Source organism: Melanerpes formicivorus, unplaced genomic scaffold, assembly GCF_026170545.1.
Source record: "Melanerpes formicivorus ecotype bairdi unplaced genomic scaffold, bMelFor1.0.p_v2 SCAF_35, whole genome shotgun sequence".
NCBI classification, from domain to species: Eukaryota; Metazoa; Chordata; class Aves; order Piciformes; family Picidae; genus Melanerpes; species Melanerpes formicivorus.
Genome location: NW_027142387.1, coordinates 5437069 through 5452970, shown reverse-complemented (window position 1 = coordinate 5452970; position 15902 = coordinate 5437069). Strand labels below are relative to the sequence as shown.

At 51.4% G+C, this 15902-nt stretch overlaps 1 protein-coding gene across 4 annotated transcripts in view; it reads left to right on the top strand.

Moving 5' to 3' along the window:
- Positions 1–15902, top strand: part of FAM171A1 (family with sequence similarity 171 member A1) — an 86043-nt gene that overhangs the window by 36451 nt on the left and 33690 nt on the right. For 3 of the 4 annotated variants that reach the window (XM_068156969.1, XM_068156967.1, XM_068156968.1), the window contains 2 exons: positions 9561–9788; positions 15777–15869. In XM_068156969.1, the coding sequence (XP_068013070.1) occupies positions 9561–9788; positions 15777–15869 (321 nt within the window). Of the gene's footprint in view, positions 1–9560; positions 9816–15776; positions 15870–15902 lie in introns of those variants that run through there. The other variant, XM_068156970.1, reaches the window with a different exon arrangement.

Sequence of the window (15902 nt, the reverse complement as noted above, 5' to 3'; positions counted from 1 at the left end):
CTCAGGCTGATCTTGGCTCTCTTGCTGTCCTTGCTCTGCTCTCTTTTTCCCTTCTTCAGGCCTCCTGTTGTTCAAGAGGTGTCTGAGTGTATCTTCATTCTGAAGCTTCTGCATGTGTCTTAAGTTTTCATAATAGTCTCTAGATTGTTCTCATCACTCAGTGTTGGGAGGAGATTTTCTTCAGCAATCTCTCTCCAGTTGAAAGCTCATCATCATCCTGTTGCTGTGGAAATGGCTCTGATAATGCAGGGTTCCTGTTCATGACTTCACTGCTGCATGAGATAAGGAGAAAGAAGCTGTTGCTGCGTGGGAGAGAGCCCTGAATTAAGCAAGTCCCAGGCATTTCACACCTATGTCGAGGGTGATGATGCATGGAAAGGAATTAGGGAAAACCAAGCCTAAATACTAAAAAGAGGGGGGAGGGGGAGAGCCTGGTGTCTCATCTAAGGACTGGGGTTTGCAACAGCAGTTCCAGTCTGTTCACCTTCAGGACAACAGTCTCCCATACTGGATGATGGCCTGTGTCAGTTGTTAGGAAGCAGGGTTCGGGAAATCCTCCTGCTTCCTTATCAAGGAAAGAAGGATGCAGACAAAAGCCCTTCTATAGCTACAGAGTGAAGGATAAAGGAATTTCCTGCCAGAGAGAGCCATGGTTAGCTCTCTTGTTTGGGAAGAGGCAGCTGGGTTTGTGTCTACAGGAAAATGTGATCAGTCTTTGTTTCTTGATCAGTTTTACTCTCTGTTCTAGAATCCTGGATGTCTGTAAAGGATTAGATTTGATATTTCTGATTTCTTACCTTCCTTGACTACTATTTAATATCCCAGAGCTCCTCAGTTCCTTCTCTGTGGTTGATTTAGCAAAGACTAAGCAAGGGAGCTGGGGTTGTTCAGCCTGGAGAAGGCTCCAAGCAGGACCTAACAGCAGCCTGCCAGTACCTGAAGGGGCTACAAGAAGGCTGCAGAGGGACTGTTTGCAAAGGCCTTCAGGGACAGGACAAGGGGCAATGGTTTGAAATGAGAGCAGAGCAGATTTAGGTTGGATGTGAGGATCAAATTCTGCACCATGAGGGTGCTGGAACACTGCAACAGGTTGCCCAGGGAGGTAGTTGAGGCCCCATGCAGCCAGCACCAGAACAAGAGGACACAGTCTCAGGCTGTGCCAGGGGAGGTTTAGGTTGGATGTTAGGAAGAAGTTCTACACAGAGAGAGTGATTGCCCATTGGAATGGGCTGCCCAGGGAGGTGGTGGAGTCACCATCACTGGAGGTGTTCAGGAGGAGACTTGATAGGGTGCCTGGTGCCATGGGTTAGTTGTTTAGGTGGGTTGGATTGGTTGATGGGTTGGACACAATGATCTTGAAGGCCTCTTCCAACCTGGTTTATTGTTATTATTATATTCAAGGCTGGCCAAGGCTCTGAGCAAGCTGCTCTAGTGGAGGATGTCCCTGCTGCCTGCAGGGGGGTTGGAGTGGATAACCTTTGGAGGTCCCTTCCAACCCAAACCATTTGATGATCCTGTTACTGAATTGCCCATCCCAACGCTCAGCTTGTCCTGGTTCCTTGCTTTTTCATTGATGCATGACCTGTTACTCTTAACCCCAACTGTTTTTCTGTGGTCCTTGGAGGCAGCTCAGAGTGGGAGCCATGAACGGGAGAGATTTGGAGCTGGGTATTGTGCCTGCACATCTTGAAAATCTGGCATTGTTTCCTGGCCCCACACTTGTAATACAGGTGCAGTTTGTGCAGACAAATTCATGGAGTCACAGAATGGGTTGGGTTGGAAGGGACCTTCAAGATCATCTAGTTCCAACCCCTCCTGTGGGCTGGGATACCTCCCACCAGCCCAGCTTGCTCAAGGCCTCATCCAGCATGGCCTTGGATACCTCCAGGGAGGGAGCATCCACAGTCTCCCTGGGCAACCTGTTCCAGGGTCTCTCCACCCTCACACTCAAGAATTTCTTCCTCATCTCCAGTCTCAATCCCCCCTCTTCCAGGTCAAAGTCCTTGCCCCTCCTCCTGTCACTGCAAGCCCTTTGGTCCATGTGGCTGCCCTAAGGTCCCCCCAGCTGCCTGGTGGCCAAGACAGGGTTTCTGAGGAGGCATTCTGTATGTGCACATCAGAGTGCCTGGGTGCTGGCTTTCAGTATTCATTGTTTTCTTTGATCATTAAATGCAAAGCTAGGCACAAGTCCAGGATGGTTAATAGCTGCAATGAACTTGATGCTGCTCCCCTCCAACCTGGCACCCTCCATTGCCAAGCTGTAAAGCACTCATCAGTAATTTCTCTAATGGGGTTTTTGTTCAGGGCTGCTTGAGATTTGTATTTCTGTGCTGTGGGGTTCAGAGAGAAGGTCCTCTAAAACAGCTTGATACCTTTCTGACCAAAATGCCCCTAGGAGACAGGTGCTGCTATCTTTGTGTTAGGCCCTGAGAGCCTGTACAACACTTCTGCTCTTGCAGGGCATTCTCACTGCTGCCTTTGCACTGCTGATGTGCACAGAAGAGATTTGGTGAAGTTCTTTGTTGTTCTTCTTGGTGTTATGTCTTGTTGGCACAGGGCTTGCACTAGAAGTTCCTGGTGCACAGGAGTAAGGTTACAGGTTGGTAGCAGTGCTGGTCTGTAGAGATCAGTGCATTGGTTTAGCTCTAGAGGAGGAGGAGGAGGTTGTCCTCCCTTTCCTGAGCAGAAAGGAGCAGTAGGTGGAGTGGGAGCGTCTTGCTGCTTAGTGGCTGAGTTCCCCTGACACCAAAATGAGTTTGCAAAGTATCATCCACTGCCTTGGGAAGTGGGTATGCTGAGACAGGGGCTTCAGGCAAGAACAGCAGAACTTCCAAGGATTCACAGATTGCATTGGGTTGGAAGGGACCTTCAAAGGTCCTCTTGTCCATCCCCTCTGCACTCAGCAGGGACATTTCCAACTAGGTCAGGCTGCCCAGAGCCACAGCAAGGCTGATCTTGAATGTCTCCAGTGATGGGACCACTACCACATCCCTGGGCAACCTGCTCTACTGTCTCACCACCCTCACTGTGCAGAACTTCCTCCTGATGTCCAATCTAAATCTCTCCTCCTCCAGTTTCAAACCATTGCCCCTCATCCTGTCACTCCAAGCCTTTCAGAACATCCCCTCCCCACCCTTCCTGGGGGTCACCTTCAGATACTGAAATGCAGCTCTAATGTCTTCCTGGAGCATTCGCCTCTCTAGGCTGAACAACCTCAATTCTCTCAGCTTGTCCCCATAGCAGAGGTGCTCCAGCCCCCTGATGACTTTTCTGGTCTTCTCTGGACCCACTCTAGCAGGTCCTTTTCTGCAGGGCTAGTCTCAATCTCATCACCTCCAGCCTGGATTGATACCTAGGATTGCCCTAACCTAGGTGCAGGGTCTTGCACTTTGCCTCATGAGAACCTCCTTACTGAACCTCATGAGATTCTCCTCAACCACCTCTCACCCTGTCCAGGTCCCTCTGGATGGCCCCATCCCAGCCTTCAGTCTTATCAACCACACCACTTAGCTTTGTGTTGTCTGCAAAAGGGTGAGGGAGAGAAGGAGAGAAAGGGGAGCATGGGGGAGAAGAGAGGGCAGGAGGTGCTCACTCAGGAAAAGAGGGCAGCTGTGAGTGAGAAGATCCAAGGAGTGGCTGGGTGGAAGCACTGGGCTGTTGCTGGCTCTCTTCAGCACAACACTGCACTGAAGTCAGAGTTCTGAGGAAAGGCAACAGCTGCTGCTGTGGAGCAGGAGACAGAGGAGCTCTTGGAGGGGCAGCCAATAATGTAGCTGTAGAGGAATGCCTTCCAGAGGGACTGTCTTGCACAAGCCACTCAACTTGGTGTAACAAAAGCCTGGTGACACAATGCCTGCTTCAGTCCGAGGAGTGCTGCGAGTGGGCAAATGCTGCACATCTGGAAGCACTTAGCCAAGCCCCTGTGGCTGGAAAGACTGCTCCAGGAAAGTGCAGCCCATTGTGCTGGCTCCTGCCCGCATGGCTGCAGATGGAGGAGTCTCCTGGCTGCCTTGACCAGCACCTCTTTGCTTTTCCTGCCCACCAGCTGTAGGAGGGGACAAGTAATGTGGTGCTGTCAGGGCTGACAGGCACCGGTGGGGGCTGTGATGTTTTTGTCCTTTTGGAGAAAGGGCCAGGGAACAGGGAGGCAGGGGAGGGGCATTCTCCTCTTCCTCACTGCTGGCACTCTGCACCCCACCTGGTCATCCTGTGCTTTGAGCGTGCCTGAGCCTGTGGGGTTGCACATCCCCAGGGAAGCTCTGTGCCAGCTGAGGCAGTCTGTCCCACCAGGGTTGCAGCTCTGTTCCACAGCCTGCTCCATTGCACACTTTCTGCCTGGGTTTCCATCACAGCAGGATTCCTCTGTTCCTTTGCCACACACAGAGAGGTGTTGTGGGGAAGGGGTGACAGGGATCACAGCCTGCTTCCAGTCACTCCCTGTCCTCACTGCTGGTGGAGGAGGCTAGCTGGAGCAGAGGCAGGGACACCACAGAGAGTTCACACATTCACTGATTGCACTGGGCTGGAAGGGACCCTCACAGGTCCCTCCTGCGTTCAGCAGGGACACCTACAACTAGATCAGGCTGCCCAAGGCCACATCAAGTCAATGTCTATAAATATCTGAGGGGTAGGTGTCAGGATGACACCTTTTTGTGGTGCCCAGTAATAGGACAAGGAACAACAGGTACAAGCTGGAACCCAGGAGGTTCCATCTCAGCATGAGGAGAAACTTAGGTGTGAGGGTGCTGGAGCCCTGGAGCAGGCTGCCCGGAGAGATTGTGGAGTCTCCTGCTCTGGAGACTTTCAAGCCCCACTGGATGTGTTCCTGTGTGACCTGCTCTGGGTGATCCTGCTCTGGCAGGAGGGGTTGGACTGGATGACCTCTGCAGGTCCCTTCCAACCCCTACCATTCTGTGATCACAAGTGGAATGAAGATGCCTCTGCAGCTGGAGTCAGCAGTGGGGCAGTGATCTGTGACCTGGTTTGGGTTGTGGCAGAATCTGCAGCGGCAGTGGAGAGCTGCTGGCCAGGACAGGAGGTGCTGCTTGGCACCCAAGTGTCAAGGGTCGGGGGTCTGTGGGTTCACTTCATTGGGCAGCTTCCTCAAGACAGCACCCAGACCAGCAACCGCCGGGGACCAGCCGCTGCTCTCCTTTTCGGGCTGCGGGAATCGCCATCGCTGCCGAGTTTTGCCGCGGGGAAGGAGCAGCCGCTCTTTCACGTGGTCAGACTCGTGATCCCAGCGGCGGGAGCGGCTGAATTTAAAAGGCTCTGCTGCGGCTCGGGGGGTTCACTTCGCCGGGCAGCTCTCCCGTATTCTCTTGTACTCTCACGTAGGTAGGTGTTGTGGCCAGGGACAGCCATGGTTGTAACTCGCAGCAAAATCTCCCTAAAAAAATCAGTGTCGACCCAGACTGAGGTAGAACAGAAGCAGGTAGCTGTCCAGGTATCTGGCTGTAGAGAATGCTGGAGCCTGGCACTTGAGACGCAGGGTAGTGGGGGCAACTCTTGTATAAGGTGTGAGCAGGTTGACTATCTGCTTAATATGGTGGCCAGACTGAGGGATAAGTTTGCTAGCCTTAGAAATGTAAGGAAATGTAGGAAAGAGATGAACCAGAGGAGGAAGGAGATGGACCAAAGGAGGAAGGAGATGGACCAAAGGAGGAAAGAGGTGAATCAGAGTGAGCAGGCTCTGCAGGCTCCCCCAGCAGAGGCTGGTTATTCAAAAAGCAGAGGTGAATGGACGCAGGTTACTCTCAAAAGACGCAAAGTTAAACCTCCTTGCCTCCCCTCACCTTCCCCGCTGCTCTTAGAAAACAGATATGGAGCACTGGAAATTGAGGGTGAGGTGGTCCTGATGCCGGAAGACACACCATCTGGGGTTCTCCCTAAGGCTAAGCAGCCTAAGGTTAAACAGCCTAAGGCAAAGCAGCCTAAGGTCAAAGAGTCTTCTGCTGGCATCAGGACCTGTTCCCTCAAAAAAAAGAGGAGGGTAATTGTTATTGGTGATTCCCTTCTGAGGGGAATGGAGGGCCCTATATGTCGGCCTGACCCATCTCATAGGGAACTCTGTTGTCTGCCAGGAGCCCAAGTTAATGATGTTACCAGTAGGCTGCCTAAACTGGTGCAGCCCTCTGACTACTACCCCTTACTAGTTATGCAGTTAGGGAACAATGATGTTGCAACCAGAACTCCCAGGGCTATCAAAGATGACTTCAGGGCCCTGGGAGACCTGGTTGAGGGGTCAGGGGCACAAATAATTTTTTCATCAATACCCTTAACTGCAGGAGGGAATACAGTAAGGAACAGGTCAGCAGCTATAGTTAACAAGTGGCTTAGAGGCTGGTGCAGTCAAAAGAATTTTGGTTTTTTTGATATTGGGAAACTTTCTACTGCACCAGGCCAGCTGGCAACAGATAGAGTACATCTGTCCCAGAGAAGGGGAAAGATCACTGTGTATGAGAACGGACTGTCCTCCAAAGATAAAAAGATCCTGGGTAGGGAATTGGCGGGTCTCATCGACAGGGCTTTAAACTAGTTTCGAAGGGGGAAGGGGCTGAAAATAGTCCTCTCAGACAAGAGTCTGGGGGCGACAAGCTGGAGTCGGAGGTGAAACCAGCAGCCCAGCTGAAGTGCATGTACACTAATGCACGAAGCATGGGTAACAAACAGGAGGAGCTGGAAGCCTTGATGCAGCAGGAAAATTATGATGTAGTTGCCATCACAGAGACGTGGTGGGACGACTCACATGACTGGAGCGCTGCAATTGACGGTTACAAGCTCTTCAGGAGAGACAGGCGAGGAAGAAGGGGTGGAGGGGTGGCCCTTTACATCAGAAAGGCACTAGATGCCATTGAGATGGAGACTAGGGACGATCGGGTTGAATGCTTGTGGATAAGAATTAGAGGGAAGACCAGCAGGGCAGACACCCTGGTTGGAGTCTGTTATAGACCACCCAACCAGGAGGAAGATGTTGACGAAGCATTCTATAGGCAGCTTAGGGCTGTCTCAAGATCTCCGGACCTTGTTCTCGTGGGTGACTTCAACCTGCCTGACATCTGCTGGGAACTCAACACGGCAGAGAGGAGACAGTCTAGAAGGTTCTTAGAATGCATGGAGGACAGCTTCTTATCCCAGGTGCTGCGAGAGCCTACCAGGGGCAAGGCTATGCTTGACCTCCTCTTCACCAACAGGGAAGGACTGGTGGGCGATGTGGTGGTTGGAGGGTGTTTGGGGTCCAGTGACCACGAGATAATTGAATTCTCGGTTTTTGGTCAAGTCAAGAGGGGCGGCAAGAAGACCTCCACTCTGGACTTCCGGAGGGCAGACTTCGGGTTACTCAAGGAACTAATTCAGAGGGTTCCTTGGGATAAAGCCCTTAAAAACAAAGGGGTCCAGGAGAGCTGGACCTACTTCAATGAAGAATTGTTGAAGGCTCAGGGACAGGCTGTGCCAATGTGCCGGAAGATGAGCCGCCGGGGCAGACGGCCAGCCTGGATGGTTCATGAACTTTTAATGGAACTGAGGAAAAAAAAGGGGTGTATCACCTTTGGAAGAGAGGGGAGGCAACCCACAGAATGTTTAAGGATGTTGCTAGGTCTTGTAGGAAGAGAATTAGGGAGGCAAAAGCACACTTGGAGCTTAAACTGGCCTCTACTGTGAAGGACAACAAAAAGTCCTTCTATAAATACATTAATAGTAAGAGGAAGGGAAAGGACAAGCTCCACTCCTTGGTGGATACGGAGGGGAACATTGTAACAAAGGATGAGGAAAAGGCAGAGATACTTAACACCTTCTTTGCCTCAATTTTTACTAGAAGGGCAGAACGTCTTCCTGACAGCTGACCTGCAGAGCTGGCAGAAGGAGCCAGGGAGCTGCACAGTTTCCCTATGTTCCATGAGGAGGTGGTTGGAACTCTCCTTAGCAGCTTGGATCCGCACAAGTCCATGGGACCAGATGGGATTCATCCTAGGGTGCTGAGAGAGCTGGCAGATGAGCTGGCCAAGCCACTCTCCATAATTTTCCAGCAGTCCTGGCTCACTGGCGAGGTCCCAGAGGACTGGAAGCTGGCCAGCGTGGTGCCCATCCATAAGAAGGGCTGGTTGGAGGAGCCAGGGAATTACAGGCCTGTCAGCCTGACCTCAGTGCCAGGCAAGATCATGGAACAGGTCATCCTGAGTGCAATAACACAACACTTACAGGATGGCCAAGGGATCAGGCCTAGCCAGCATGGATTTAGGAAGGGCAGGTCCTGCCTGACCAACCTGATCTCCTTCTATGATCAGGTGACCCGCCTGGTGGATGTGGGGAGGCCTGTTGATGTAGTCTACCTGGACCTCAGCAAGGCCTTTGACACCGTCCCCCATAGCAAACTGCTGGCCAAGCTGTCAGCCCATGGCTTGGACGGGAGCACACTGCGATGGGTTAGGAACTGGCTGGAGGGCTGAGCCCAGAGAGTGGTGGTGAATGGTGCCACATCCAGCTGGCAGCCAGTCACTAGTGGTGTGCCCCAAGGATCAGTGCTGGGCCCTGCGCTCTTTAACATCTTTATTGATGATCTGGATGAGGGCACTGAGTCCATCATCAGTAAATTTGCTGACGACAACAAGCTGGGGGCAGGAGTTGATCTGCTGGAGGGTAGAGAGGCTCTGCAGAGAGACCTCGACAGGCTGGACAGATGGGCAGAGTCCAACGGCATGAGATTTATCACATCCAAGTGCCGGGTTCTGCACATTGGCCACAACAACCCCATGCAGTGCTACAGGCTGGGGTCAGAGTGGCTGGAGAGCAGCCAGGCAGAGAGGGACCTGGGGGTGCTGGTTGATGGTAGGCTGAACATGAGCCTGCAGTGTGCCCAGGCAGCCAAGAGGGCCAATGGCATCCTGGCCTGCATCAGGAACAGTGTGGCCAGCAGGAGCAGGGAGGTCATTCTGCCCCTGTACACTGCACTGGTTAGGCCACACCTTGAGAACTGTGTCCAGTTCTGGGCCCCTCAGTTTAGGAAGGATGTTGACTTGCTGGAACAAGTCCAGAGAAGAGCAACAAAGTTGGTGAGGGGTTTGGAACACAAGCCCTATGAGGAGAGGCTGAGGGAGCTGGGGTTGCTCAGCCTGGAGAAGAGGAGACTCAGGGGTGACCTTATCACTCTTTACAACTACCTGAAGGGAGATTGTAGACAGGCTGATGATGGTCTCTTCTCCCAGGCACCCAGTACCAGAACAAGAGGACACAGTCTCAGGCTGCACCAGGGGAGGTTCAGGTTGGATGTTAGGAAGAAGTTCTATACAGAAAGAGTGATTGCGCTATGGAATGGGTTGCCTGGGGCGGTGGTGGAGTCGCCGTCATTGAAGGTGTTCAGAAGGAAACTTGGTGGGGTGCTTGGTGCCATGGGTTAGCTGTTTGGGTGGGTTGGATTGGTTGATGGGTTGGACACGATGATCTTGAAGGTCTCTTCCAACCTGGTTTGGTTTATTCTAGTTTATTCTAATTGGCACATTGCAGGTACTGCCTGCTGCAGGAGCTCTCTGAGTGGTAACTGCTGTGGTGCTCTGTTGTTGCAGAAGTGACGCTGAAGGTCCACGTCAGCGATGCCAGCACCCACCAGCCAGTAACTGAAGCCTTCATTGAGATTTTTACCAACCAGATCTCCATTGCAACTGGGACCTCAGGAGCAGATGGCACTGCCTTCCTCAAGTTTCAATATAAGCTGGGCAGCCAGCTGACAGTGACTGCCAGCAAACATGCCTATGTGCCAAACTCTGCACCCTGGAAACCTGTAAGGCTGCCTGGTAAGAGACCTTTATTTTTGTTCTGAGGTAAGATTTTGCATCTCAAGGAAGTTCCCCAGTGTTGTATGATGCGTGGTTGATGCTTGACCTGGGTGGGAGGAGGAACATCTGTGCCTGGCAAAACCCCCAAATCCCCAAGGCTTCTTTCTCAATAAAATGGTGGTGTCAAGGCTGTGCAGAGATTTGCTCTGTTCCTGGCTGTCCTTGGGACAGTGCTACAGCAGCTTTCACACATCTGCTGGTGCTCTTACAGCTCCACAGGCAACACAGAGCTCCTCCACGGCTTTCACTAGGTGGGAACTCAGCTGGAGAAGGGAAGGCTACAGGGAGACCTAATAATGACCTTCCAGTACCTGAAGGGATCCTACAAGAAGGCTGCAGAGGGACTGTTTGCAAAGGCCTGCAGGGGTAGGACGAGGGGCTATGGTTTGAAATGAGAACAGAGCAGATTTAGATTGGATGTTAGGAGCAAGTTCTGCACCATGAGGGTGCTGGAACACTGCAACAGGTTGCCCAGGGAGGTGATTGAGGTCTAATGCCTGGAGATCTTCAAGGTGAGGCTGGAGAAGGCTCTGAGCAAGCTGCTCCAGTGGAGGATGTCCCTGCTGAGTGCAGGGGGCTGGACTGGATGACCTTTGGAGGTCCCTTCCAACCCAAACCATTCTATGACTCTCTGAACTCCCTTTCCAAGCGCTTTGCTTTAACAGCTGTGCTGTGCTCACTCCTTTCATTCCCAAGGTGGAGCAGCAGCCATTGCACCAGAGGCTGTGGTATACAAAGGCCTTTCAGTTGTTGGCTGTGTCTGTGTCAGTTTTAATCTACAGTTGTGATATCCAGGTATAAGGATTTATTTTCTGACTTAATTAGCAGTGGGAGAATAACACAGCAAAGCTTTGCAGGCTTTTATTAGAGTGCCTCTGGATTTTGGATGGCTTGCTGTTAGTTGTACAGGAGGGGAAACTGAGTCATGAAGACTATTTCTGTGCTGCTGAATAGAAAGGCAGAAGGTGGTTTTCAGACCTTGAGATGTAACATTGAGGTGAAGATCACATTCCCTTTTTTCATCTGCCTTCCCTCTAATCCCCAGCCACAAGTGGGGTCCAAGGAGTTTGGGAATGGTCCAGGGCTTGCATTCTACCCAAGGCACAGCCAAGTACTGATAATTAGCCCAGGTCAAAGCCATGGCAGGTTTTAAATGTTCTGATATTTGAAGGGTGCAGCTGATCACAGAGCAGCACTCAGCCTCATGCCTTGGTTCCATTTTATTTATCGGTAACATCAGTGTAGCCACAGGGATCCTGTGTCTTGTAGCAGGGTCAAGCAGCAAAGATATTTTCAGATGGGGAAGGGAACTTGAATCCCTTCAAACTCAGAGTAATGCAGTAGGCATTTCAACTTGCTGGTTTCTTACCACCTTTTGTTTGCTTCAGATAAGATAGAATTAACCAGGTTGGAAAAGACCTTTGAGATCATCAAGTCCAAGCTATCACCCAACACTATCTAATCAACTAAACCATGGCACCAAGCACCCCATGCAGTCTCCTCTTAAACACCTCCAGGGATGGTGACTCCACCACCTCCCTGGGCAGCACATTCCAATGGCCAATCACTCTTTTGTGAAGAACTTCTTCCTAACATCCAACCTAAACCTCCCCTGGCACAGCTTGAGACTGTGTCCTCTTGCTCTGGTGCTGGTTGCCTGGGAGAAGAGACCAACCCCCTCCTGGCTACAACCTCCCTTCACATAGTTGTAGACAGCAATAAGGTCTCCCCTGAGCCTCCTCCAGGCTAAGCAACCCCAGCTCCCTCAGCCTCTCCTCACAGGGCTGTGCTCCAAACCCCTCCCCAGCTTTGTTGCCCTTCTCTGGACACCTTCCAGCAACTCAACATCTTTCCTAAACTGAGGGGCCCAGAACTGGACATCTGTGCTGACTTCTGTGTATCCTCTGCCTCATTTTCCAGCTGCTTAGTAAACCTATAGTGAAGACTATTGCAGGCTCTTGGGTGCACAGTGGAAGGGTAGGGAGCAATTGAGTTGCAACAAGGGGAGTTTCAAATCAAGAGATGGAAACAATTCTTTACAGCATCAGTAGTCAATTATGGAAACTGGTTGCCCAGAAGAGTTGGAAATCTTTTTCTATTTGTGAAATCTCCATCTTTAGAGGGACTCAAACTGGCCCTCCAGAGGTCTCTTCCAGCCATAGCTGCTCAGTGACTCTGTGTAGGAAAGTCTTTGCTGTTTTTTTCCTCTTCAGATAGGATAAAATGCAACTTCCTCAGCATATTTCAAGAACTTCTTTAATACACAGTCCTGGCTGAAGCATCCAACAACCTTCTCTGCCTGAAGCTCTTCCTGCCCTGTGTCTCATCTGTCTGACTCACACCCTAGATCTTTTGTATGTGACCTGTTCTGCCTCGGCCTGCAGTTTGCTTGGTTAGGTTTTGGGGGGGTGTTTTTTATGCTTGTTGCTTTTCCTTACATACTGATTTTGAGGGAAGGGAATCAAACATGGCAATGTAATTTTGGCATGTCATTGAAGTTTAGACAGCAGTCATTGCATGCAGCTTCCATTAAATCCCTCTTTCCATGGCTGAAATGTGAGCTTGGCTCAGCAAATGGATCCCTTTCACCTCTGATCTTCCCCCAATGAAACAGGCAGATAGTTTGCCATTGATTTAATTGGGAGTAGAATCCTTCTCTTTGCTTTCCCTGCCTTAAACTTAATCCCTTCTCTGATTAAATAAACAAGTCACAACTTGATATGCCCCATGCAGATTTAATGGGGTTGTTCTTTGAATTATTCCTTGAAAAGGACACAACTAAAAAGTTCAGGCCCATGATACTTGGTCAATCTGAAAAACAGCAGCCTAAGATGTCTGCAGTTTTTCAAGAATCCTTTAGGAGCTTTGTCTTGAAGTGCCCTCTATCTATATCTGGAGCCCTCAACACAGGAAGGACATAGACCTGATGGATTGGGTCCAGAGGAGGCCAGAAAGATGATCAGGTGGCTGGAGAACCTCTGCTGTGAGAGCAGGCTAAGCAAGGGAGCTGGGGTTGTTCAGCCTGCAGAAGAGAAGGCTCCAGGCAGACCTAACAGCAGCCTGCCAGTACCTGAAGCAGGCTACAAGAAGGCTGCAGAGGGACTGTTTGCAAAGGCCTGCAGGGACAGGATGAGGGACAGTGGTTTGAAATGAGAGCAGAGCAGATTTGGGTTAGATGTGAGGAGCAAGTTCTGCACTGTGAGGGTGCTGGAACACTGCAACAGGTTTCCCAGGGAGGTGGTTGAGGCTCCATCACTGGAGACATTCAAGATCAGACTTGATGTGGCCCTGGGCAAGCTGCTCTAGTGGAGGATGTCCCTCATGAGTGCAGGGCTTGGACTTTGGAGGTCACTTCCAACCTAAACCATTCTGTTACCTGCTCTGTGCCTGTAAAATAAAGCCTGGGAAGGCAAAGTGTGGCATTGCAGAGCTTGCCCCTGTTACAGCCACTCAGGGGTACATGTGCCCACTCTGGATCCATGCTTCGAGAAGTGTTTAAGGATTACATCAGGTGTGATTGAAAAACAGGGAAATGTGGCTTCCAGGAAATGCTGAGAAGGGCTTCATTTATTGTATTGACCAGAGAGAAAGCCCATGGGGGAATCTGATCAGAGTCCAGCAGTACCTTCATGGAGATCAAGGAAGGGACAATAGAACTCTTCTGTCTGGCAGGCTCATATGGAAAGATCATCTGGCTGGAGTACTACCTCAGAAGAACATTGCTGACCTGCTCAGCCACCTACTGGAACATGGCTGTGGTGGGATGTTCTTCACCAGGGCACACCTTTACAGGAGAACTGGCTGCCTTGGCTATGTGTTTTCTGGTGTGGCACAGCTATTGGATCTGGGGCAGTCAGTGCTGGTTCAGTTTTGGGGCCCTCACTCCCAGAAGGACATTGAGGGGCTGGAGCAGGTCCAGGGAAGGGCAAGGAAGCTGGGGAAGGGTCTGGAGAATAGGGCTGGTGTGGAGCAGCTGAGGGACCTGGGGGTGTTTAGTGTGGAGAAGAGGAGGCTGAGGAGAGACCTCATAGCTCTCTGCAGCTCCCTGAGAGGAGGCTGGAGCCAGGTGGGGCTTGGACTCTTCTCCCTAGGATCAGTTAATAGAAGGAGAGAAAATGACCTAAAATTGTGCTAGGGGAGGGTTAGGTTGGAGATGAGGAAAAACTTCCCTGCAAGAGAGGTCAGGGATTGGCACAGGCTGCCCAGGGAGGTGGTGGAGTTCCCTTCCCTGAGGATGTTCAAGAAACATGTGACCATAGCACCTGGGGCCATGGTTTGGTTGATGGTTGGACCTGATGATCTCCAAGGCCTTTTCCAAGCCAGACAGTTCTGTGATTAATTCAGGGAATCTGTATTTACACAGGTGTGAAAGTGGATCATCCAGCACCCTTCTGACCTGAAAAACTGGGACTTTCTGCCTTTGTCTGGCTGAGACGAGATTGGGCAGAAGAGCCCAAGGGAGGCGTAGGGGTTGTGTAGGCATTCTGGTCTGGCACATATGGAAGATGTTGGCATGGTTTATTGTTCTGAGCTCCCCAGGCTGTCTAAATTATTTTGGCTTTCTTCAGACCAATTAAGTGGTTGGAGTAAAGACAGCCACAGTTTGTAACTGTGTGGCCTTGGTGCTGCTTACACTGAGCTGTCTGGTGTGAGGATGTGCTTCAAAGAAAATCACAGAATGGCTCAGGTTGGAAGGGACCTCAGAGCAAAACTGCTCCAACCTCCCCACCATGGGCAGGGTCATCTCTCAACTAGACTCAGCTGCTCAAGGCCTCATCCAATCCAGCCTTGAACACCCCCAGGGAGGAAGCAGCCACAGCCTCCCTGGGCAGCCTATTCCAGAGTCTCACCACCCTCCTACTGAAGAACTTCTTCCTCAGATCCAGTCTAACCCTGCTCTGCCTCAGCTTCAAACCATTCTCCCTTGTCCTGTCTCTAGACACCCTCAGGAAAAGTCCCTCTGCAGCCTTCCTGTAGGATCCCTTCAGGTCCTGGCAGGCAGCTCTAAGGTCCCCCTGGAGTCTTCTCCTCTCCAGACTGAACAACTCCAGCTCTCTGAGCCTGTCCTCACAGCAGAGGTGCTCCAGACCTTGGATCACCTTCATGGCCCTCCTCTGGTGCTGCTCCAGCAGGTCCATGTCTCTCTTGTGTTGGGGGCCCCAGAACTGGAGGCAGCATTTGAGGAGAGGTCTCAGCAGAGCACCTTCAGTCTTTGAGAACCATGTATGAGCAGCAGGCAGGACTGCTTCTTGCTGCTCTTTTGGGCTAATTCTGGACACACTTCTGGTCTTCTGGATCTGAAGGACTTGACATGAAATGACCTCATATTCCTCACTGCCCAGAGCTGTGTGTGCAGCCCCTGTAAGGAATGTCAGTGCTCAAGGGCTGAGGAGGTCCTTTCCGGCAGAGTTCTTGCAGCAAATGCCAGTCCCCTTTTGCATCACCCCATGACTGACAGTGCTTTGCTGTGTACAGCTCTAGTGTGGTGCAGTTGGTGACTCAGTGAGGACATGCTGTGTTTTACAGCACATTGTGCAGAGCTGTTCATCAAACTTTGTCTTTCTGTCACCTCAAAGTATCTCCAAGTGAGTTTCCATCCCAGGCTTCCTGTGGTGAGAAGCTCAGCCCTTGAACAGGGAAGGGATGAAGTCAGTCAGCTCTCTGGGGAGCTGGAAATGGTGACCCCAAGCCCTGCTTTGCACTCCTCTGCACTTCAGCTCCCCTGCAGGACTTGCAGGAGGCAGAGTTCTGCCCCCCGGCTCTGTGCAGCCCTCTGTCCATGGAATGCTTTGGCGTAGACAATGCCTGTGGGTTCTGTCACACGTGCAAGAGGATTTTAATAGCCTGGGTGTCCTGCTTGCACCAAACTGTGGAACAAATGAGTGCTGCTGTTGCTGTGCTGACAAGAATTGAAGTCTGTCCCACTTAACCCCTTCTCTCCCGCAGTGTTCTCCTCGCTGAGTCTCGGCCTGCTCCCCGAACGCTCGGCCACCCTCATGGTCTATGACGATGTAGTCCAGATAGTCTCAGGATTTCAAGGTATGCTGCTGCTGTTTGGAAGTCAGAGCTGAC